At 39.4% G+C, this 25,849-nt stretch overlaps 1 protein-coding gene across 1 annotated transcript in view; it reads right to left on the bottom strand.

Annotated features, from left to right (window-relative positions):
* LOC145984438 (prolyl 4-hydroxylase subunit alpha-2-like) overlaps positions 1 to 25,849 on the bottom strand; it is a 75,325-nt gene that overhangs the window by 21,915 nt on the left and 27,561 nt on the right. Inside the window, exon 2 of the mRNA XM_083118102.1 lies at positions 237 to 425. Within this exon, the coding sequence (XP_082974228.1) occupies positions 237 to 418 (182 nt within the window). The 5' untranslated portion in view covers positions 419 to 425. The remainder of the gene's footprint in view (positions 1 to 236; positions 426 to 25,849) is intronic.

Below are 25,849 nucleotides of genomic sequence, written 5' to 3'. Positions count from 1 at the left end.
CAATTTTCGCCTATTACTAAGAGTTTCGAAATTGAATTCTTGAAGTAGGTCTTGGTAAGGCGTTGTTTAAACGTTAAACATCGTTTAAGAGATAAAAATAGCATTACTGAAATGAAGCTGTACATCATGCATAACCAATGCTAGACGAGAATGTGGTTAAATATCCCATAACAAAAAGGAAAAAGCTAACTCATGTTGCAGCGTTTAATATTTGGATGAAATTATTATATGTATACCTTTTCAAAAATTGTAGTTGTTTCTCAATTAACTGTGCATAATTTTCAAGATCCATAATTGTCTTTCTTTCACCAAGGTAGAGCGTAGACAGTTGTTCAGTGGATGTTGAATACTCTTGACTGTAGGCAGCTACCATAAACCAAAGGGAAGGAAGTATCCGTGACATGTATGAATTCGTCATTACAGACCTGCGTGGAAGATAACATAAAGAGTTGTTATTTTTATACTGGAAATAAAATATTAAAAATACTTCGATTGTTAGAAAGTAAGAATTACGTATTGGTAATATTCAAATTAGAAAATAATGATCATAGTTATTAGTTATTTCGGTTCGCATTGACACCAGTTACTAATAAAATTTCTGAGCCTCACTTTAGCAAAAAATAATCAACACTACCAAATCTGAATATTAATTAAATTCTAAGTACAATAATTTATATTTTCATTATTTGTTGTTTTGTTACACATTTGTTACGAACGTTGAAAATTTGCTGGACGCTATTTCTACATAAAACTTCCTGTTTTTGCCTGCATTTGTTTTACAAATAATTACCAGCGTTGATACGTGTTATATTTTCGCCATGTAATGATGCATTCATAAAACAAGATATTTGTTTCTCACGTTTGTAAAATAATTTGTTCTCGATCCAAAAACAATATCGTATAACCTTATCTCTACTTACTCTTTGAGAATCCCGGTGTTCTTTGTGAGTGTACCTTCATCAATTTCATCATATCATCACTCATCCTAATCTTCGCGATTCACAAAAAGTGGCAGTGGTAGCAAACCAAAATAATTCAGTACTAACATACGAAAGCAAACCTGACGTCCTCTGGAAAAAATTGAAAATACTGGGAGTTGGGAACCGGAGAAACCACGAATCCATTAATAAATTTCCACCGGAAGTATTGAACGATCACTTTTGTGATCTTCCGATCGTCGATGATAATGTGAAACACGAAACGATTCGTAACATTGAAACAAGCTCCACAAATGCTCCAAAATTTTGTTTTTCTTATTTTTCGCCAGAACAAGTCAGAAAATCGTTACAGAAGATAAAGTCATCGGCCGTAGGAGTAGATGAAATTTCTATCCTCATGATTAAAGAAATTCTCTACCACGTACTTGCTCCTATCACTCATATTTTAATTTTTTCTTTAATTTCCGGCGCATTTCCCTCGTCTTGGAAACTCGCCCTGGTACGCCCTATACCTAAAACAAACAACATAATAAACGTCAACGATTACCGACCAATCAGCATCCTTCCAGCCTTGTCTAAAGCCCTAGAGCATCTCGTTAGCGATCAAACCAGGGACTTTCTAACGCGAAATAATTTAATAGATCCTCTTCAGTCTGGCTTTCGAAGTAACCACAGCACTTGCACGGCTCTTGTCAATGTAACCGATGACATGAGGCTAGCCATGGACAAAAAACAACTTACGATTCTGGTACTTCTAGACTTTACAAAAGCTTTTCAGACAATTGATCATGAAATTCTACTCGCTAAATTATCATCGTTATTCAATTTTTCCGACTCCGCGGTTAATTGGTTCTGCTCCTATCTACAAGAACGTCAACAATGTGTCGTTGACCTATATGGAAAATCGTCGTGGAGAAACATTTTTTGTGGTTTCCCTCAAGGCACTGTGCTCGGCCCCCTCTTATTTGCTCTGTATATAAATGACCTCCCGACGGTGCATAACTGCTGTAAATACCATATCTATGCCGACGATTTTCAGTTATATTTCTCTTTCCCCCCGCAAGAAACACTGCATGCAATAGAAATTGTGAACAATGACATTAAACAAATAAGTACTTGGTCTGCACAACATGGTTTACATCTAAACCCGACTAAAACCCAGTGTATTCTTGTAGGTTCCCCAAGAATTTTGAGCAAAATAGATAAATCTAGCCTCCCTAGACTCAACGTAGATGATATCCATCTGCCCTTCTCCACTACCGTTAAGAATCTGGGTGTGATACTCAACCACCATCTCACCTGGGCAGAGCAAGTTAACTCGGTATCTAGAAGAGCTTTCGGTGCATTGCATTCACTTCCTCCCTGAACTCATAAAAATTAAACTGGTCCAGTCTCTTGTATTTCCCATTGTTGACTATTGCGACATTGCTTTCTTGGATGTCAATCACGAGCAAGCTAAACGACTGCAGCGAATTCAAAATGCCTGCATTCGTTTCGTTTTCGATCTAAAATATTGAGAGCATTTGACATCGTACTTTGCGAAGGTCGAGTGGCTTAAATTAAGCGATAAACGTAATTTCCATAAGTTAATTTTACTGTACAAAATCCTCCAAATAAAAGACCCGCAATATCTCTATAACCGATTTCAACATCTTTCCGACTTTCACAGCCGCAACACCAGATCGCGCGAAAGGTCTTTCCTCTCCATTCCACTCTACAAATCCAACTTTTATGCAAATTCTTTTACTGTTACCTCAGCAGGCCTTTGGAACAAGTTGCCACCTGAAATTCATGTCTCTTCCTCAATTGTGACGTTCAAAAAATTGTTAAAGTTACACATATTATACAATGAAAATTAATTGTTTGATTTTCCTAATAATATGGCTGGCGGGTGCAGAGAATGATAGAAGGACGTAAGGCACAAAAATGATTTTACGTAATAGTTAAGATGAATTATCGTCAAAGTATACCGTTTTGGACTGTGTTTATATATGTGTAATGTTGGACTGTGCTTAAGTAAGTGTAGTGTTATGTATTTGCTTGTACGTGTGTAAGGGCAAAAATATAAATGTGTGAGAGTGAGTGTGTGTGCTCGTATCTATAGGTTAGATTACCATTCTTATATGTAATTTTTCTTTGTATTTTTCATTTCTCTGTAATTTTTATATATTTTTTCTTTCTTTCTTTTTTTCCAATATTTTAATTATTTCACATTCAATTTTTTTGTAAACATGGTCAAGTGGAAGAAAAGGTTCCACAGCCTTAACTTCGCCATGTAAAAGAAGACGAAATAAACAAATAAATATGTAAAGCGTGGAAACGACATTTTTGTAAAATGATGGTCCATGTCGCTAATACCGACAACTGATTGTAAATCCTCATAATTCATGTCTTAATGAGCACAATTATTAATATCAGTCATTTTCACATTCTAGATAATTTTAGTATTCTGTAAGCCACATTTGAAATTGTGTTTTACCATTTGACCTCTGAACGATAGTGACAACAAACAATGTTTACACACTGAGCTGGTTCACGGGGAACAAGTCTCTACCAAGTCTATTTAGGGTGGAAAACCTGAAGAAATCTGGTATTAACAGTGATAATCCTTAGTAATAGTGTTATTGAAAAACAAGTCACTTGAAATATTCTTTGTGTTATAAGTAAAGCTAACAGTTCATTCTTTCAAATTTCCTGGTTTGTACACTGGCGAACTTTAAAAAAAGGTCTCGCTCCTCTTAGTTAGATTGGAAGGTAGTTGGAAACACTTCGTTACTCCTGTATTGGATAAGAAAGTGGGGGAAGGCAGTTGCAGACAAAGCCATCACTACCTTACGCGCACGTAAACTTGTTTCCGGAAAGCTTTCTGTTGGAGTCTTGTCAGGCATGATCTGGGCAGTTTGTGGAAGATTTTTGTGTTCCTACCCCCCCCCCTTTCTCTGTGTATGTGTGTGTGCGTGCGCGCGCGCACGCCGACACCCGTTTCTTTTTAAGTTTGGCGTATTTTTATTTCATCGATTAATTGCTATTATGGCTGGGAATGAACCAGGTTAGCAATGGGCAAATAAAAAAGTATAAAAAATACCAAAATTCCTGGCATGAGTAGTTAGTAGTAGTAAAGGTTAGGTAAAGTTCCTCGTGCGTATAGCAACGTGCCATGAAGGCACATTTAAGGGATGTGGTGGTACGGCACCGCATATTCTCGAGCTCGGCCATTTTGGAGGTGATACGATCAGCACCACGCTCCAGCCGCCTTTTTTTCGCCAGGGTTGTAGTAGAAATGAGAAAATAGATGTGTTTTGCATTCTGCGTATGTGACAGTATTCTTTGGATACTATCCCTGAAATATCTGTTAACATCCTAACCCGCAGTTTTTTCAGGGTAAACTAGTTGAAGGCCACGAGTGGTTCCTGAGAAGTAATGAACATATCACAGAATGCGCACTAGTTTAGCTCACGTTTCTTAGGGGGAGGGGGAGAATGGTATACAAATTTATTCCACGAATGCTTACGTCATTGTGACAATGGAGTATATTTTGCAGACTAACGAGGATCTGGCGTCTAGACACAAGGCCAGTATAATGGTCTGTGAAGTTTGGGCTGTGTCCTACGTTTGTGACTGCCTTTCACAAATTTCGTCTTAACACACCTTTCATCCTTATCTATGTGATTACTCAAAAGTGGAAGAAAAGCGAAGTAAAATAAATAAATCAATTGGTCATTGTGTCCCTGCGTTTTTCAATATTTCTTCCTGAACGAAAATTAATGTTTCACCGATGTAATGCATCATGAATATAGTCATGTGAATTATTATTTTCCGTCATCATAGTGTGCTTAATCATTCCTTAAAGCATAGACGTTAACGCTGTTGTCCTTAGTGTAAACGATCTTAACTGTGTGGAAGTTTTTATGTAGGCAAAAAAATGGTTAAGAGTAAATCCCAATTGATTGTTAGAAATTTAAAATATTATAACTCTGACGTGACGCATATAAACTGTTCTTAGTTCGCTGTCAAGGAACGATTTCTCCTAACTAAAAAGGATTCCGGCCTCCGTGGTAGAGTGGTTAACACAGCTTCCTTAAACACCGCCTTGGCATTGTGTTATTTCGGTGTTCATTGTGACTGTCCCTTCATCAATTTCATCATTTCATCGCTCATCCTCATCGTCGCGTTTAGCCAAAAGTGGCAGAAAAGCTAAGTAAAATAAACCAAACAAACATAAATAAGAATCTGAAGTGAAAAATATTCCATTACCAAAAATAAAATATATAAATATACAGTAATTACTTTGTTGACACTCCAGTTTTTTTGGCAGTGTGTAGCTGTCTCAGGGTCGTATGTTCGAATTAGCTGACCTCAAAATATACGAAGAGTGAACGATTAATGGAAATGGGGATGCACATTTCTATTACTTTAGTAAGCGTTCAGTCGTAAATCATGTGGACACAGTGTGATTTTCGGGCAAGGAAGGGTTCCTGGGACATCAACTAGGTCGACATTTACTTATAACATTACGAGGGTATGGATTTCTCTCAACAAGTGCAACAAATGTTACGAGACTGGCAGTCAGGAGATAGACCAAGGTCCTTCCAGGCCTGTATAGCCATGGATTATATTAAAATTTCCATTTTTTTAAATTTGTTTTCCGTTTGATTGGTTTTCAAGGTACATTCACGCCTGTATGTGAATGTATTCGTATTAATTTATTTAGACGAAATGACTTCCGTCTGTAGAACATCAAGATCAAGTAACTAGTGAGGAACTCTTAACATGTGCAAACCGATGACCGAAATAGTAGCAAAGAAGTGCTGGCGTGTAGAGGATACATTTTTCTACCTCGATAACTTACAAACCTGTAAAATACCCCCCCCCCCTCATTTTCCTAATTGCAGGATAAAGCCATACGTTTTGATTTAATTGAATTTTCATCTCTGTCATATGATCTCCTGCCAGATGTGAACTAACTACTAATTTATTTATTCGATAGCGATTCAAGGAAGCAATGGTATTTACACTCCCCTTTCACTTACAACCGAACAGACAAAAAACCCTAGTAACATGTTGAATATTTCTTGAAATGTACATGTGAGATGTGACTAATACTTCGGAATATATTATATATGACTGTCCCCAACAAAATATTCGCCCCCATCTATGACTCGCCAGATACGCCTCTCTGTCTTTAATATACTAATGATCATACCAGATTTAACTTCACAAATTGCAGTTTCACGGATATTGGTAATTATTATTTTACTTAAGTATATATTTAAAATTTACAATAACACTCAATACTACTATTTCCCCTGGACCAGGCTTTGAGATGCCTTCTATCTCTCTAGAAACTGGCATTTTTCCTATTTAACGTCGCTTCTCTCTGCCACTCTTGCCTAGTCGTAAGAATGAAAATGAACGATTGTTGGGTGAGATTTGTGAAAGGACACTCCCAATGGACACGCCTATGTCAAAGCTGAGACTCGAACCCGGAACTTTCGACGACGAGATCGTGAAGGCAGCAAAGGTTTTTATTATTTTATACGTTGCTTTCTATCTCTCATGTTAATCTCGACAAAGAGAAAGGATGAATTGATGGAATGACGATAGCAAAAACATTCATGACTGATCAGGGTCCGAACCTGGGACCTCTGGCTTCGCAAAGCATTACGTTGTCCATTTCTTTTCAGATGTCTTGTTTTGGCTCTAATTCCCCTACATTAGTTGTAATAAACATATTTTTTGTAACAAGATCAACATGTCAAATGCTGTTTTTGAACTGACACTAACTCACCTAAGAGAATACGTGTGTGAGCGAACGCACACAAAAACACCAGAGAGGCACATTTGTCACTATTATATAGACATCCTAACTCCAACAGATACACGTAGATTCATTCCCGTGTTGCATTTGTAAAGCCGCGATTCTTTTCCTAGTATGGTGACATTACAGTGAAATGATCCTGTAATTAACTGTAGATAAGTCGCGATTAGTAGATCTCCATGAAGTTGTTTTCAGGTTAAAAAATAGTGTTATACTTGATGTACTGTAGCCGGCAGGCATGAATAAAATCAGAACACATTTACGGGTGGGCACACGCGAAATGAAATTTAAATATGTGAACATATCGGCAACCGCATCACTAATGTATTTGTATTTTTGGTTATATAGAGTCACTTTTCTACCACTTCTGGCTAACGCGACGATCAGGATGAATAATAATTAAATGATATTGAAGAAGGGAACTTCACAAAAAACATCCATGTGCATGCCGTGAATCGTACCCGGGAACTTCGGTGGCAAGATCCAAAATCGACTACGTAGTGCCTTCGGCTGTCCAAGGGAAGTCTATGCTTCTCAGTGAATATCAGCAAACCTAAACACCCCCTCCCCCTTCCTCCTGTGGGTTGTGTCGATCGAGTTCATTCAAGGTCTTGTTTGAATCGTGTGCAAGAGATAAGCAGGTGGGCAGCGTGGATGGAAATGAGGCCTTCGGACATGTTTTCTTGCTAGCCAGGACTGCATTGCGTCATTATCAGATTAGATACAGGAGTTCTTTCTGAGCTGACTGTACATAATTGACCCCACATCTCATCCACTGTATCAACAAATACGCAAGCATGCACCATGTAATTTTCAATTGTGCACTATGCACACTATACACTCGGAGCAATTATCCGTAAGCAATTATCCTTCAGATGTACATTGTATGTCTGTCCCTCAGAGTGTTTTCAGTTCGGGGAAAATATTCTCAATAAAAAATATTCAAACGTTTCCCTGGGCATGTTAGCAATTCAGTTAAGTTACTGTAGAACTCGTCGTCCAAATTCCAAAATCCAATAAGTTGAAGTGTTCACGTGTATTAATTCTTTAAGTGTTTTGGTTCTTGATAATTTACTTTACTATGTTACTATCCTAAGTTTATAGATACTTGAACTTCCAGCCTTAACATCGGGTATGAAAAATCTTTATCGTGAACCTCTAACAGCAACTTCAAACTTCGACAAACAAGAAGCATAAAAGGAAGTCACGCGCATCGATTGAGTGATCAAAATAGTATATCCTTCATCAAAAATATAAAAAATATAGCTGCTGTAGAGAATCAATAGTCAAAGATTACTGAAGGCTGCACATAAATTTATCCATCAAAACTCGAAACGTACGAACAACAAGAGATATGAAACATTTAATGCATCGTTTATCGGCCAGAAGACGTTCGAAGAGTAGCAGCAACACAATGAAGCCGAGGCCAGAAAAGAAAATGTCACGAAAGTAGCTCAACGGAGCCGAGAAGACAAGGGACATGAACATCCAGCGCAGTCAGTGCCTGCTGGCGGTGCGAAATATCGCGCGGTGAAATTATCTTTCTTAAGAAGATTTATTACTTTCTGAAGTTCAATCTTTATCTTTCCAATATGTTACAGGGAAAGTTATTGCTAAGAATAGCGTATCATTTAGAGTTTTGTGTGGTGAAATGGGATTTTCGCAGTCTATAGCAAGCATCCTTCGAGTTGAAAACTTTAAACTATTAGATCCACCCAAAATAAGTTTCAGGCGGCTTTCGTGTTCTAATGGAAGCCAGGAATTCTGAGTTCGAATCATTGGTAATTATTCTTTTTTCATCGTCCGCCTGTGTCGAATCGACAAATAGCTTAAAATGACTATAACAAAAATGTATTTCTGACTTGTATTCTTGCTACTTTCAAGATATTGATCTAAACTGTAATTGTCGCTCATGTACGTACAAAATATTTATTCGTATTCATATAAATCTAACGTGACCTAAGCTGGTTGGACTTAAAGGACTAGAAGTCAATAAGAACCGAACCGAACTGCACTGTTTTTGGACTTACATTGCTGTAAAAATGTGAGACAATTATAGGTAGTAACATGGCAGATTGCACGTTAATCACATTTCAGTCTACATAGATGTTGGCAGAGATATTTCCTGTTGTCGAATAATAACATGTAATAAAAAAGAAAATACATATTTACGTAGGTACCAACGGGCGTGATAAAGCAAAATGGTGACCAATTGAGTTTATTACTTTCTTTGTCATCAATAATAGCCTCTACCTTACTACTTGTACTATTTCAGATTTGCAATTGCTACAATTTAACATTATCGTCGCATTTGTCCCCTACAGACAACATATCCCCACGTTCGTATATTTTTGAATACGTGGTAGCGTCGTCGCCTTGTAATCAAGGGGTCCAGGGTTCCAGTGGAGGCACATAGTGGTTCGGGTCCCACTTTAAACTGTAGGTCCAGTCGCGATTAGCCTTTCTGTGAATAAAGTAGACTTAAAACAACAAATCAATCAATCAGATTTTACTTACATCCTGTGTAGTGAGTTCCATAACTAAACTAAAATTAACTCTGCGACATAGGTGTGTGGTTGGTATGTATGTGTTATATATAATGCCGTATTCAGAGAGTAGTTTTTGAGACAAGGTTATGTTTGAGGGCAGTGAACTGTTGCATTGATTGGATCAGGATTCGAGACTTTTGGAATGGTGATGCACGAGATGTAGTATGCCTTTAGGAGTACAATACGATCGAGTTGAATAAAAAGGGATAAGTTTTCCAGAACAGGCCAAGTGGTGTGAAGTGTGGCGTAGTTGAGGGAGATTTCACCCTGTGCTTACGACATTGCTTATGAATGCGTGTGAATTTGCCCACTCATAAATGTAAGAAACATTGAGAAAATACTGCAAATGAAGTACTATGAAAATGCACAAAGTGCTGAATTTTACAATCGCTCAGATGGCAGGAATATTGCAACAAATGACTTGGATACCCTTAGGACCTCGGTAAGTCCACGAGTACCTTTTTCTTTCTCAATAATGTCAATCATTAGCAAGGCGTCTGAAGAAATGTATCGGATGTCAGGTAGAGTGTGTTACAAAACTTCATAACAGGATTTTCATTAAGCAGATTCGTTTTCTTATGCACAATCAGCCGACCTCCGTGGCGGAGTGGTTAGCAGAGACGCTAGGGGTCTGGGATTCGAATCTAAGCCTGAGTGTCCCTTCTTCTATTTCATCATACCATCACTCATCCTCGTCGTCGTCTCGGTCAGCCAAAGTGACAGGAAAGCGACGCTAAAATAAAAAATGTCAAATCAAATTATACGCAATCACTTAAATATCCAGAAATATCGACCAATCCTACACTACCCCTGTCAAACGGCTGCCTATGATACCAACGAAATTTGTGCTACATTTCACAATTCGTTAGATATGAAGGTTTCGTCATGTGCAGGTGAATCGGGATGTGACGATAATGTATTTCTCGCATGTCCTTGGTATGACAGCAATTATTGTATTACCTCAGTCTAGTTTTTGACTCGCTCAGCACTCGCGCGTCTAGTTCGTTGATTTCACGTGAAGTAGTGTATTTGGTGCCTGCACCTCTTGCACTACGTTCTGGAGCAGTGCAATGTGTGTATGGTCACGTGGTGCGTGCTAACTAATCAAATGACAGGCATTTGTTGAATCTTCTGAACTTGAACACCGCTATCCGTTTATTTGGTTGAACGCCATTCCCTTGCACCAGCCTGACACCGGAATACACATACACTAAACCGAGTGTAAAAAAGTACAGCGAATTTGATTGATAAAGTGATTGATTGATTCGTTATTTTAAGTCCACTTTATGCACAGTAAGGCTAATCGGGACTGGACCTATAGTTGAAAGTGTGATTTAAACCACTATGTGCCTCCACCGGGTTTCAAACCCGGGACCCCTTGATTACAAGGCGACGATGCTGCCACTGCGCCATCGGGGAGGCACTACAGCGAATTAGACGGGGCTATTCAGTACCATGTTCAACTGTTACTTGATCATCATGTTCAACGAGATTGTTTTTTAGATGATGCTCATGGTGAGAATCACTGGACTCAATATTATCCAATGTTACGGACACTAGCGAGTGGTAGCCACAAGAGAAACTGCCCCATAATATGAACTTGGCCTGCATTAGAGTCTTAAACACATTTTGCCACTAAATGAAGTGTGCTCGCAACTTTTGGAAATCGGTAAATTCGGCTGTTATTACCAGAGTTCTCTTTCCGCTCTTCTTGTCTTGTAGGCCACTCCCATCTTTATATTCACCATCCATCTCCTTCTTATCTGGGTTCGTTGTCGAAAACAAATGCCCATCTTCAATGGATATTTACCACTTTACAACCTGTATCTCGTGAAAATGTACGTTGCGTAACATGGAATAATCCTTCTGTGTACCATACCAATGCTGTGTCTCAGTTTCACTTAGCTTTGAGTGGGAGAACTCACACGCCTTTATTTCTAGATCCAGAGTTGTACGTCAAGATTGCCCTCTATGAGAGCCATGTGATATGGAAGTTCCTGTTATACCACCATATCTTAAGTATTTCGTGGGCTATTCAGACAGAATAAACTGATATACTATATATGTGTGTGGGGGGGGGGGTGCGAGCGTGAAGGAGATATATCCGTTTTCAAGGTTCTTTGTTCTAATAACCTTGGCTGGCAGGAGGCCCAACTATCAAATAGAGTGTGTTATTGTATGTTGCTTTTTTATGGGTTGCCAGAGTCATACTATCACGAGTACGATGAAATGTAAACGAAGAACTTTAAATTGTTGTGTTGCTTTTTAACAGGTTTAATACCTCCTTAAATAAAGGAAAAACCCCAAATAACTAATAAACAGGCTCGGAATTGAATGCAGTTATATCTACAGCTCCAAAAAGGTTTCAATTTCTACTATCTATGTAATAGAAACTGATGTGGGGTACGAATTTGTAAGATGTTTTCTTCATCCCTTCTTTGATTAAAGCACAACATTTTTTTCTTGATTGACGGCTATACTGGAAAAACAGGAAATATCCTGATTTATATGTATGTATGTATGTATGTATGTATGTGTGTATATTGATTGTTTGATTTGTTGTTTTAAGTCCACTTTATGCACAAGAAGGTTAATCGGGACTGCACTACAGTTAAAAGTGTGCCATGTGCCTCCACCGGGTATCGAACCCGGGAACCCTTGATTACAAGCAATACATTATACCTGTCAGGTTGAAAAGTTCATCCTTTTTGTGATGATTTGGCATGGAATAACCCATATGAATGTATATATATATGTGTGTGGGGGGGGGGGTCGTAGTGGTAACGTCGTTGCCTTCTAATCAAATGGTCTCTGGTTCGATGTTCGATACCAGCTGGAGGCACATATAAAATCAACCACAAAGCACTGTACATAAATGTGACTAATGGGTTTGATTTTGCAATTGCTATAAACAAAATATGTGGCACAGCAATTAAATTATCCTTTAGGTTCTACACGAAAAAGTCGCATATTAAAGTAAAATCTGTGGAAGATATTTTCAATAATCACTGTAGTGCTCCGCCTTTTATAATTTTATTCGGAGTCTAGAAATGAAGGTCTGATAAACAATTTCGTGTAGCAGCTATCTGAAGGTAAACACATCACTCGGTCTTTCGCTTAGTTGACATTACACACCCAGCCGCGCAAGATACGGTCTCTAGTCTGAATGTACCCTAAGTTTGGTACGAATGGAATATTTTACATGCATTAACTGCCCAACGTAATACATGTTGAATGGAATGTTCACTAGAAACTGTGGTTCGTCATTAATAAACATGTAAGTTTTCATTTCATTTCCCTATTTCAAGTTTTTGTGTGTGTGCGTTCTCTAGAATATTACGCAGAACTCTGTAATTACACGGGCCTATTAAATAGGTGACTTACATTTCAGTTGCAGTGTTTATTTATTTTAAAATTGCTCAATCAATTACAGCACACTCCATATGTGCTTACTTATTATCTTTCCTCTTCAACTTGAGGCTATGGGAACTAACTGTTGTAAATTTAAATTACCAGTGTTAAAAAAAAAAACAATGTTTACCCTTCAACATGTAACGAACTGTATCATTTAGCAGTCAAAAGAATAAGACTACTTAGCATATGTATGAGATTTGACACGAAGGCAAAATTTAAAACTAAGAAAACATCATATATTGCACTTTGCAATTACTATTTCAATTATTTTTTTAGGTATTTGCAGAGTGAAACTATTCTCTTCTAAAACAAACAGAGTTTCCTGCGTTTCAATTTGCAATCATGGGTTGTTTCTTGACACTCTTTGTTCTTTAATTAAAATTGTTTCGTTGTTCCTAAGTTGAGGAAGAAATAGAGTTAAAATTCAAGGGACTTTTCATGTCCATAGAAACCATCCATGTCAACTGAATTATAATTACTATCGTTGTTGAAACATTGAAATTGGTGCATTTGAACAAATGACAAATAAGACAATTTTGAGAAAGCTTGTTCTAATATTTCCTCAAACGTTGATGTGTCATTGATTTACGAAATAACCAACTGTATGAACGCAATACCAGTTTGTGGAAGAAAAACACAATACAATCAAGATATTTCTCACTAGTATTTATTTGAGAAAATTTCAGATACAGCACAGGTGGCCATTTTACACTGAAATTGTCAACAATGAGAGCAATAATTATAATAAGCATAAAGATAAAAATATAATAAAATAAATAAATAAAAATAAATAAGAAATAATTAAGAGTAACAAAACAACATAAAAGTGAGTAGCAAATGAACAAAAAAATAAGTAAGAGATGGCACTATGTGATATTAATTACAAGTATTTCTTCTGATAGAAGACCGAAAGGCAAACTCGGAGGAAAATATATCAATATTTGAGGGGAGATCATTGTATTGTGTGGTAAGTCTATAAAAGAGAGATCTTTTTTGAATTTCCAGTCTAGGTTTTTTTGTATAAAATAACCTTGTATTGCGAGTTGTGCGCATAGGTACTCTAAAGTGGAATTCCTCAAGGAGTGTGTTGCAGCGGATTTTGCCATTCACAATTTTGTATAAGTAACTGAAATCATTCTGCAAACGTCGCTGATAAGCAGTTTGTAAGTTAAGAAAGGACAAGAGATGCGGAGATGAAAAATTGCGTAATGAGGGAACCCTGTGACGGACTATAGCTAGGAAGAAGTTAAAAACTGAATCGATTCTGGAGAGGTGAGTGGGACATGCCATGGACCAGACGGGAGAGCAGTATTCTATTATTGGGGAGATGAATGATTTGAAGTACAAAGTGAGGGCTGAGATGTCACTAATTTCAGTGAAACGGTAGAGTAAACCTAAGAGACGCATGGCCTTTTTTGTGGTGCATAAAATATGTTCCTCAAATGTGAGCTTTTGGTCGAAAACAATGCCTAGGTCTTTGTGAGAGGATACTGCTTTGATGTTATTGCCAGCGATGGAGTAAGATGACTTTAACAGATTCTTCTTGAGAGAGATAGTGAGAGTAGTACACTTGTCAGGATGTAATGTAAGGTCCCATGTCAGGCACCAGGAAGTAAATGTTGCTATGTCATTCTGAAGAAGATGAGTATCGTCGGAAGTGGAGATTTCCCTGAAAATTTTACAGTCATCTGCGAAAAGAAGGTAATTGCTAGAGGGAGCTGTGAGATGGTCGGCAAGGTCATCGACGAATAATAAGAACAAGAGAGGTCCTAGAACACTACCCTGTGGAACTCCAGAGAGGACAGGAAGAAAGTTAGAAACAGTTCCAGGAAGAACGACACGTTGTTGGCGATCGCTAAGGTAATCTGTGAGAAGGGTGAGAAATTTGCCATGAATGTTGAATCTATTGCATAATTTGTGAATCAGAAGACGATGACTAAAGGCTTTGGCCAGATCAAAGTATATTACATCTAATTGTGAATTATTTGAAATGCATTTCATAGCATGTGAGAGTAAAACAGACAGGTTTGTAAGACAGGAGCTACCAGGAAGAAAACCATGTTGCTTAGAGCTTAAGTACGGAGAAGCAAATTTGTACAGTCTGTCTTTGATTACTTTTTCACAGATGATGGACAGAGGAGAGAGTAAGGAGATTGGTCTGTAAGATGAAACAAAATTTTTGTTACCACTTTTGTGAATCGGTGTGATGTTAGCTTGTTTCCAAGCGTGAGGAAAGATGCCTTCCGAAAAACATCTGTTCAAGAGAATGGAGAGGGGATAGCACAGGGATTGCACAGTTTTCCTGAGGAACATGGTGTTGATATCGTCCGGTCCTAGGGCACGGTGAACTGAAAGAGACAACAATAGATCCTTCACCTCATCGGGTGTAGTGACAAGCGTTGTTAGGGAGGAGGAACAGACTGGTCTTACATTTGGCAACGCTGCATGGGAAGACGGGGGGCAGAAGTTACCATGAAAATAAGCGTTGAAGAGTTCTGCCCTTCGGTCCCCTATCGCACTTTCACTATCATGCGTAATTTCAGCTGGAATCCTACTGTTATTTTTCCTTGAGTTTATTAGATTAAAGAAGTTTTTTGGGTTTTCCGGGATTGTTGCAGTGATATTGTCTATATGTTCCTTATATTTTTTTCGAAGGAGATACTTTGAGTGTCGTCGCAGAGCAGCAAAGGTATTGTGCGTGTGTTCACTCGGGAAGCCCTTCCAAAGTTGCCATGCTCGTGTCTTGTTGGCCAGTACATCCCGCACTTCGGAGTCGAACCAACACGGAAATCTACGAGAAGATATTTTCCCTGTAGGCACGTGGTCCGTCACTGCTGCTTGAATGACACCTGTAAATAGGTCAGCTGCCTCGTCGACCGTCCCGTCTTCCAAGATGCTCCAGGGGAAAGAGTGGAGGGAAAGTCGTATCTCCTCCCACGGCGCTCGGTTCCACAGGTAGCGTTTGTTCTGGATGGAGGGGCGATGACCTCTTCTAGGGGGTGCGGGGATGAGAATAGAAACATCCAAACTGTCGTGGTCGGAGGTCAGGAGGTTCTTACGTGGTGTGATACTAATATCGTTTAGGGTTGACAGAACATAATCCAGGTTGCTGTCCTTCCTGGTGTTGAACAAATTATGTTGTTTCAGGTTTAAACCACAAATGAAAGTTTCAATAAACCATGCGTCGTTCGTACATTTTGCTGTTCCATTCACAGGGTCTTGCCAGTCAATTGAGAGGTTGAAGTCGCCGAAAAGCGCAACGTCTCCCAGGGCAACTGCCGCAAGCAAAGAATCTCGACATTCTTCGAGGAGGAACAAAGGACTGTTTTTATGTGGCCTATAGTAAGAGCCAAGGAGAAGCTTCTTGGCACCGGTCACTGAAACTTCCACCCACAGTATTTCACAGTTCCGTTTTAAGTCGTGGCGTACTTTGCTTGGCCATTTTGAGTTAACACAGATCATAATGCCCCCACCACGAGTCGCACGATCGTTCCGATATATGGTGAAATGGCTTGCGAATGGCAGCTTACTGTCACAAACGTTTTTTGTCAACCACGTTTCAGTAAAAATTAGGCAGTCATATGCCATGAGTTCACACGCAAAAATTGCACAGTCGCCAAGCTTATTCTTAATGCTCTGTGTATTTTGGTAATACACAGAGAAATTTGCCACCGTTTTCACAGGCCCCGGATTCACATGTATGTCCCCGCAGATCAAGGCCATGCACAGGAGGTGAAAGTACCGGACCGGGGTCCCCTTACCTGCCGAGCGTTGTTCCCTGCTGCTGGGCGAAGTATTCATATTGACAAATGATTTCACCTCTGATTAGGGCATTCTGTAAGATTTTATTCACAGAAACAATTAATTGCATCCTGCTAATAACAGTAAATTGAAAGGGAGGAGTCGACTACATTTGCACCGCACAGTGGAATCGTTAATACAGTACAACTAAGTGTGTTCAGAATAACAACGCGGAATATGATACTTCCCTTACATTAAGAAGAAAAAATAGTTCGATTTGCAACTAACCGTAATGATAGACATTTATTTAGTACATAACAAAATATGGAACTAACCGTAATGATAGACTTTTATTAAGTACATAACAAAATATCCCTTTTCCCTTATTTTTGTCCACAAGAATTGTCGAAAGGATTACATAAAAAGCCTCAATAGATAGTAGGACACACAAGCGACAGCTGTATCATTTATGACACAATTAAATATTTTTACTATTCTCAAGAGATTAACAACGTCATTGAACAATAATACACCGTGCAAAATATGTGGGGAAAAATCTAAGTTTTACTTTCCTTTTCATAGGATTTTGCAGTCTATTATGAGCTTCTTCCGCCGGACCCTGTGGCCGAGTGGTTAGAACATCGCGCTGCGACGCCAAGGGTCCCGGGTTTGAATCCCGCTCGGGCTTGGTTGTTTGTGAATGTCCATTCACCAATTTCATCATTTCATCACTCATTCCCATCTTCGCAAATTAGCCAAGAGGCACAAAACGCGAAGTAAAATAAACTAAATCAATCAATCAATCAATGAGCTTCTTCCATGTAAATGAACACCTATAAAGCAGTGCAGTCAGGGACGTCGGAACTTATTTTGGAGTGGGGGCGCAGGTTTTCAAATCCATCAACCAGTTTTTACAATCTTTCCCCCATATATATATATATATATATATATATATTGTAGAGATATGGAGATTATTAAACCAAGAAAACATCTTCATGTTAATTTTCACACTTGTTTATTTCCTGAACTTGTCCGACCAGCGAGTGATCCCAAGAATGCGCTAACTTGTAACTTCTGTAAAACAAGGAACTAAAGGCAAACGCGTGGATCTAAACAAGATCCATCGTGTTCGAAAGGTTTAACAACCTTTCGACGCCTGAGATTATAAAAGCAAGCTCCTACCCGGAGCTCGCTCTCATTCGAACTACGCTTATCATCGACGCTACGCTCTATTAGAACTTGACACTCATCGACGCTACATGGATAATTAGTCTAATACTTTACAACACATTACACTGCTGAACTACGACGATGGAACACGGAGTTACCGCTGCCTAGCATGCTAGAAGTCGCAAGAGATCGCTCGGTCTGGTGAGCAGAGGATCGCTGGATAGAACCTTGGCAACTTTCACGATTCGGTCCGCGAGAAGCATCAGGACAAGACATCACACACACCTACCAGGTATGAACAAGCGTGAATAACCTTTACACCAACTTTCCATATCTCTACCCTCCTACGGAGCAGGTTCAGCCAACAGATATTATTAAGCTCTACCTAAATGTTTAAATGAAACTTCCCTGTGACCTCAGATCCCAGGTAAAACGGGATTACAACATGGTGGAGATGCTTCAGGCCCTTTTTTGCAATTAAGTACCCTCCTGTACGATTTGCTTTACATTAAATTATTTTCTCCCCCCCCTCCCTCCCACTTTGGGAGCATTTTTAAAGTAAATTTTTAGTAATTCCAACTCATACTCCCACAGTACGCTTAAGATGCGTCAGACCCAGTGACACTTTTGTGTATTACCCTATGGAAAACAACCCCTCTTTTTCTTTTATGCCGAGTCCCCCCCCCTTTCAACAAAATCTAGTTCTTCTGCATAACATGTATTCAAGCATCATTCACACAGGAATGAGAACACTTGCTTATACTTATTTGACCAGCGATATATTAATGACATAAATAACTGTATACCCATACTTTCATTTGTTCTTTGGTCAGCACGACGAACCTTCGTTTATGAATACGTCACAGATAGCGTTGCACGAACACCTAGATTCCTCCTTCGACCAAATCATAGAGTTAGCAACTGCAATCACGGCAAATCCAATAAATTCACGTCCTTTCTCCCCATTTCCCTCCCCTCCACTAACACGGTTAAGGTCTGCTAATAGAAATTACCCTCAATTTGTCCTTGGACTGGAAACACCCACCAGAAACCAACCTCAGCCCTTAGCAAGTACCCCAGCTCCCGTTTCAACTCCCTCTAACACTGTTAATAGTTCTGGTAACGTAGGTGTAGAAATTTCCACCACTAACATGGCCACCCCAATCCCCACTGCATTATACCCGGCACCATTTAGCGGAAATGACCCTAAGGACATTGACTCATTTTTCCTCAAGTTCCAAAATGTAGCACACGCCGCAGGATGGTCGGAAGCTAAGCGTAAAGAGATGTTACCTTTATTTTTGACGGACACCGCTTTAACTTATTTTGATGACATACAGAAACGACCCAATTTTGTAGACTTGACATACACCCTTATCAAAGACGAGCTAAGTACGCTATTTAAGGGATTGTACCTATCAGCAGATCCTGTACAGATAATACTTGCAAAGAAGCAAATGATTAGTGAACCGATCCATACCTATGTTATTGCTAAAAAGGCATTAGTCCAGCAATACTTCCCGAACGCCACTGAAGAACAAACTCTCTCTTACATCATCACGGGACTGCGAGCCAAATACATTGGCTGTTTAACCAACAAGCATTTCGCCAAAACAGAAGAATTAATTGCCCACCTACAGAATTTCGAACGCCAGCAGTCATTGATTAATTCACGTATGTTGGAGGAGAAATTGGAAATAGATCAGGCAATCGCTCAGGCGAGCTTGCCCCAGACATTCACCCCGTCACCACTTCACAGCTGTTCGCATGCACAGGTCTACTCCCCCCTCCCCAGTAATCCATTGAACCCGAGTCCGCACTTTGTACCATACAACCAGTGTCCATCTCCTTTTCTCCCACCATCGACTCATCAAGTCCAAAGTCTACAATCCAATCCCGCTCCCAATAACTCCCACGCAATGTATCAAGGAATGTATCATGTACCGAGTTCTGATAGTGCCCGCTGCGCGGCGACACCAGCCGTAGCCACAGTGGAACACGCTCAAAATGCCGCCTCTGGTGATGAAATAAACAAACTCTCGTCACAAATGTCGAGCATGTCCCTCTTTTCGAACGAACAGATGAACGCAAGTTCTCTTTTTAATTTTTGTTCAAATGTGTTGGAATTTGCGAAAACGGCTAATCAAAACGCACAGAACAGAGGTTCCAACAAGGGGAATAATAACTCCTCTTCTTACAGGAATAATAATAATCGAGCTAATCACAGAGGTAACTTTCGATCGAACTCTCGAGGCCAATTCAGAGGTAATAGTAACAAGAGGTTTCAACGACGAGATCAGGGTAATCGCGACGAAGCAAATACATCAGCCTGTAAGTTTTGTGGTCGTTATAATCACGAGAGCGACAACTGCTTTTACAAGCCACAACGAGACAGTGGTTTAAACTAAAATCATCTTCGACTTGCAGGAACGAAATCGAAGATAATAGCAGATTAGATAAAGTTCCTATAATTGAGAGAAATGGCCTATACTTTATCAATAGTAGCATACAAGGGGAACAGGTAGATTTACTTATTGACGTGGGTTCCCAAATCTCAATATATCCCTCCCACCTACTTCCTACTGAAAGAAAAACATACAAGGTACAATCCACAATCCAAGGTGTGTCCGGATCGAAACTGAGTGTGTCTGAAACTGTAGTTCTTCCTATCATAATTGGAAAGCGTAAATATTCGCACCCATTTAGAATAGTAGATTCAACTAACGTCCCTCCCCTTTTAGGAAATGACTTTTTACGAACACAGAGGTGCGAAATGTCGTTAAAAGACAACACAATAACTCTTTATCATTTAGGACGTACTCCAAATTATAGTATTTTAAGATCAAAGTACAAGACTCACCAGCTGTCCCATGACATATTCACTCAAATTGAAAATGCAAATGTGTATGAGGGAAAAGCTACCCTTTCAAACACAGTTCAGTTAAGTCCACGAACAGAAACTTATATCAATTTGAACATCACCACTACGACACCTAACACCCCTAAGCCTGTACTTTTTACCCCATCTGCTTCCCCTATGGCCCAGCATCCAGTAGTCCTTCCCAATGATACAGTAAACACTCAGTCACCTGTAATTCCCAAAGACAACCCTATAGAAAAGACTAATCTTGACAAGAAAGATGATGATGATGATGACTTATTCTTTCATCAAGTATTTCATGCACAAGCAGCAGATTTTGATATTAGTTCAGAACAACGTAAAGACCCCTATTTCAGAGACATTATTGACTTATTAGAAAACAAAGACAAACCTAGTAATCCAAAGCTAGAGAAACTTTCGTATTCTTATGTACTCAAAAATGGAGTCTTATACAGGACTAATAAAATCAAAACTGGTTATAGGGATAGACTTTGTATTCCCCATGCATTAAGAAATCAAGTTTTCGACCTTATTCATGCACACAAAATGAACGGAAGTCACCAAGGTGCACAGAAGACATATAATTTAATGCTTATGCTCTACTTTTTCCCTAATATGAAGAAATTTGTGTACGATAAGGTTCGACATTGCATCCCTTGTCAGATCTCAAAGAAACCACAAGGTTCTAAACCGCATACGCTGCAAACATTTCAACCAGCCCAAATTCCTTTCCAACGAATTCATATTGACGTATGTGGTCCTTTAGTCTCTTCAAAAACGCACAAATACAAATATTTCCTATCGGTAGTTGATAGTTGTACAAGATACGTCATAACAGCTCTTTTGGCTAATCACGATGCACAAAACATAGCAACAGCTTTAGTTGAGAAAGTCTTTTTAGTTCATGGAATCCCGGAAACGATCTATTTAGATCGTTCAACACCCAATTCAAGTTTACTCTTACGAGAGTTAGCTAATATTACAGGCGTGCAACTAAAATATGTAGATACTTGTGCCCATTTCACGAATGGATTAGTTGAAAGTTCATTTAGTTACTTAAAGAAAGCTATGAGAGTTTTTGTATTAGAGAAAAAGGCTTCATGGTGTGACTATTTAGCTAGCGCAGCGTTCAGCCACAACGTTACAATCCATTCTGGATCACTCCAGAGCCCGTATTTTACTTTATTTGGCTACAACCCAAGGATCTTAGCAGACGCTGTCCTTCCTTCGAACCCAGACAATGTTTCCCAGACGAACGCACAGAGACTTGAACTCCTGACTTCCATACGTAAGACAGCACATGACAACCTGCATAAGCGTTACGAACAACAGAAAAAGTACGCAGACCGCACTTCTAGGCAAATACAGTACTCACCAGGACAACATGTATGGATTCTAGATGCCACTCCAACTCCAGGCGTGTCAAAAGCCTTTGCGTCCTCTTATAAGTACAAAGGAACTATTCTTCGCAAAGTTAATGAGAATTCCTACGAAGTAACTTTCATCGACGGCAGGAGTAAACAAAAGACTGACACTATTACTATTTCTAGACTTAAAGCCCGCTACGACTAGTGCCATAAAAACCCCACTAACATATACGTTAACATTCATTAACACTCCACTCTGTTATCACTCGCTTTAGCCTCCTCGCTCCTCGTTGCGTACATTGCACATGCTAGCATCCCATGATCCAGCATTTTCTCACGCTCATCGACTCCCCACCCCCCTCTTTCCACTTCCCGTGCTCGCACTGCATTTCTGCGTTAGAACGAACTCCTTTTTATTTTTTTTAACAAGATCAGGATTACAGAATGCTATCTCAATCGTCGGAACATTTATAATACATCTTTTGCCTAATAATTAATTTTTACAGATATTTTAATGTTATTTTATAATTTGCGATTAAACGCATGGTAATAGTCAGAACATATCACTTAGCTGATTTGACTAATAAGTACTTAGCGCGTTTATGATTCTAACTAGCAAATATTTTTTTTCCCCCATTTGCTGGTACATATACGCTCAAATGAAAAAAAAAGTACAAAGAAATAAAGAACGAATGAACTAAGATAGAACAAGATGAACGATTTAAAGAACAAATGAACTGCGTAGAACTTGCTTGAACTTTTGGCTTTTTGGCCATAGCAATTTTTTTTATTTACGCTCAGGTGTAACGCGAACTGCTTCTTTGAAAGCTGCAATGCACTAAATATGTTAATAAAGCATATAATAAATATAGGCAAATGTTCCCACTCTCTTCTTTAATTTTATAGTTCAAATATTGATAGCATACAACATGGTATAGCTCATATCCCATGAAATTACAACCTACTCTATTTTTCAATGAACTATTACACAAACATATTACTTACTCTTTCTCACTTCTTTTTCAATTCTTTTTTTAGCAGCGAATCGAAGGCGCTTAAACCTTTGTCCACAATACACGTAAAATTCTTGCAATTGCTTTTATAAACGACATTTACACATATTACAGAAGGAAATGTCTCGTAATCACTTAGTTCGTTCTATTATCGCTAAATTCCCCTTTCTTTTCTCATTTCAGACCCCTACAACAAGATGTCTCCAGCTCATTATGCTATTATCGCATCCATCGTAATAGCTCTTCTCGGCATACTTATTTTATTGGCATTATTAATTATATCTTGCTGTCGTTCCCCCAAATCACCTGTCACCACACCCCAACAAGGGTTAGAGAAATCTTCCATCAGTGCCCCAATTGCCTTACAATCACTTTCACATGCCCCGGAGACGACAGTCATTCCCACACCACCCCCTCTTCCACCGACCCCTTTCACCTCTGGTACGAAACAAATAAATACTTCCACTCAATGTACCCCCATTCTTTCGAAAGGACGCCGACTTCCGGCACCTCAGGTCAAGCCACCGTCGCCCCCGGCCCCTATTCCGGCTAGGCCTATTATTCCACCTTTCCCCCCCCCATTCCCCACCGGCGAACTTTCCTTACAACATGGAATTATTCCACCCACTCCCCCCCCCGTTGCCCCGGCGAACCTTTCTTCAGGTAAACCTGTTAATCATAAACAGGTCCCCTTCAAAACTCTACGTCATATAAGTAATAACGCCCCTTCGCCGTCATTCAAATCAGATATTACCTCCCCTCCCCCCAAAATAATTCACCAGTTTTATCTGAAAGTCCTTTTTCAATTGATTTTATAACCCGTCATCATTTATTGTAACTCTGCTCCACTACCTTTTGCTTTTTCCTAATTTTTCCTTTTTTTGCGCTTGTTTCATTCTCATCGCCACGGATGTTACCGGACCCATGACGACCACCGGCTTGTACCATCGAGCGAGAGACCTAGGCTCATCGCAGAGACCGACAACGATTTTGTGGAATTCCAGCACCAAAGGACCCGTTCCCGTCTGGACCCCATGGCTGATTTTTCCATCTCCCAGGCCGCGACCCAGGACTGGAACGCCTTACTCAGGACGTTTCTTGCCCCGAAGCGGCATCGCAAACTTGACTTCCAGACTCAACTTCCCTGACGTCACGGCGACCTACATCGCCAAGGCCCCTCCCACCGAGTGCATCGTGCCCTTGTTTCCTGACGTCATATGATGCATATGTTATTTTTCATCGGCTCAAAGTGTTCCGGTGCTCAGCTACTTCAACTACCGTAAGGCACACGCTATTAGTACACACGCATGTCCTTTACAGTGCCAAAGTTTGTGCCCATGAATGCTACCCATACTGGATTAGAGATACGTCTCTTTCTTTTGTGTTTTTTTTATCGTCAGCTGCAAAGAACGTCCAGCCTATGGTGACATGAAGTTTACAGCGTTGCCATGGTAACTTACCTCAAGGCTCCGCCCAGCATCGTGTGTTCTGCCGAGTGTACTTTGAACTCAGCAAACAGTAAATACAACCGCGTGCGGTTCCCGGCGTTTCTTCACACTGTGCTGACATGTGTTTTTTTTTATTCTCGTGTTGTCATCATTCATTCAAAACTGATTCAGTGTCACACTTATGTAATTATTTATACCCATGCCTCAGAACTTAGTTATTGTGCGCGTACTTTTTGAGTTTATAAGAGGCTATGACCTACAATTTAATTTTTTTCTCTACGTGTTTTTATATTTTTTTTCTCAACGGTGTTTGGTGCCACGATATGATATGACTATTCTGGTGATTTCAATTTTTTTACGGTGATGTGATTCTTCTAGTGATTGGCTTGCTGTATTGGTTTTCTACGAGTTTGATTTGTTAATAAATAATAATTTTTAAATATAACCTACTCCGGAGGAAGGTAGTCGACCATCACAGAGTGGCTCGATTATCTCAACAAGGGGAATGTAGAGATATGGAGATTATTAAACCAAGAAAACATCGTCATGTTAATATTCACACTTGTTTATTTCCTGAACTTGTCCGACCAGCGAGTGATCCCAAGAATGCGCTAACTTGTAACTTCCGTAAAACAAGGAACTGAAGAGTGGGCTGGAGGTTGGCATGAAAGTAGTTTCCTGGCCCGATGCGATACAGAGACACCTAGCGACATATCAGAGGACTAGGAATTCTTTTCGGCTGTCCTAAGCCTGAGGCCAGAGAACCTTCCTTCCTTCACCATCCCCTCCCCTCCGCGTGACTCCCGCAGCGAGGTTTCCAGGAAAAGGACACCCACCTGTTTCTTTTAATTCTGGTTTCGGAGGCTAAAATTTCTCCACTGGCAAAGCAATTCGCATTTCTCTGCTTGCTGGCTGACTCTTGCATGGAGCGAGACGAGTGGCAGGCTCCAGAGACAGAACATTCATGGCTAAAGTTTTGATTGAATAAATTTGGTTGATTACAGTGGCTACTATAATTATGTTGAATTTTCTTGTTGAGGTTGGAATTTTATCAATTGAGAGTAAAGAAGGCGGTAGAGAATATGAGTTGAAAGAAAGTATTTTCCTTTGAAGGGGGTGTTTTTTATACAAAATCAATATAATAATAATAATAATAATAATAAGGCAAGAATTAGTAACAATTATTATTTCAACTATTAACGAATCGAGTCCCTATTAGAGATGGGCAGGAGCGAAACTACCTGGAATTTAAAAAGGGGAAACGTGGACATGCGTAATAACATATGGAAAAACTGAAAAGGAGAAAGACGGACAAAACAATGTAACAAAATGTACAGTAGTAACAAAGATGTCAGCAAACAATAGTATAATATTGAACATACACTTTGATGAAGTAGTTTTCTTTGTTATGATCTGAATTAAGTCCCTTTGCACAGTTCTCATCGTTGGAGTTCACAGCAGCTTTAATCGGCCAAGATTGATTGATTTTGTTTATTTTACTTCGCCTTTC

This window comes from Lepisma saccharinum, chromosome 2 (genome assembly GCF_977018435.1).
Source record: "Lepisma saccharinum chromosome 2, izLepSacc3.1, whole genome shotgun sequence".
Lineage (NCBI taxonomy): Eukaryota > Metazoa > Arthropoda > Insecta > Zygentoma > Lepismatidae > Lepisma > Lepisma saccharinum.
Note: the sequence above shows the minus strand (reverse complement) of the source record. Positions and strands in the feature narration are given on the sequence as shown.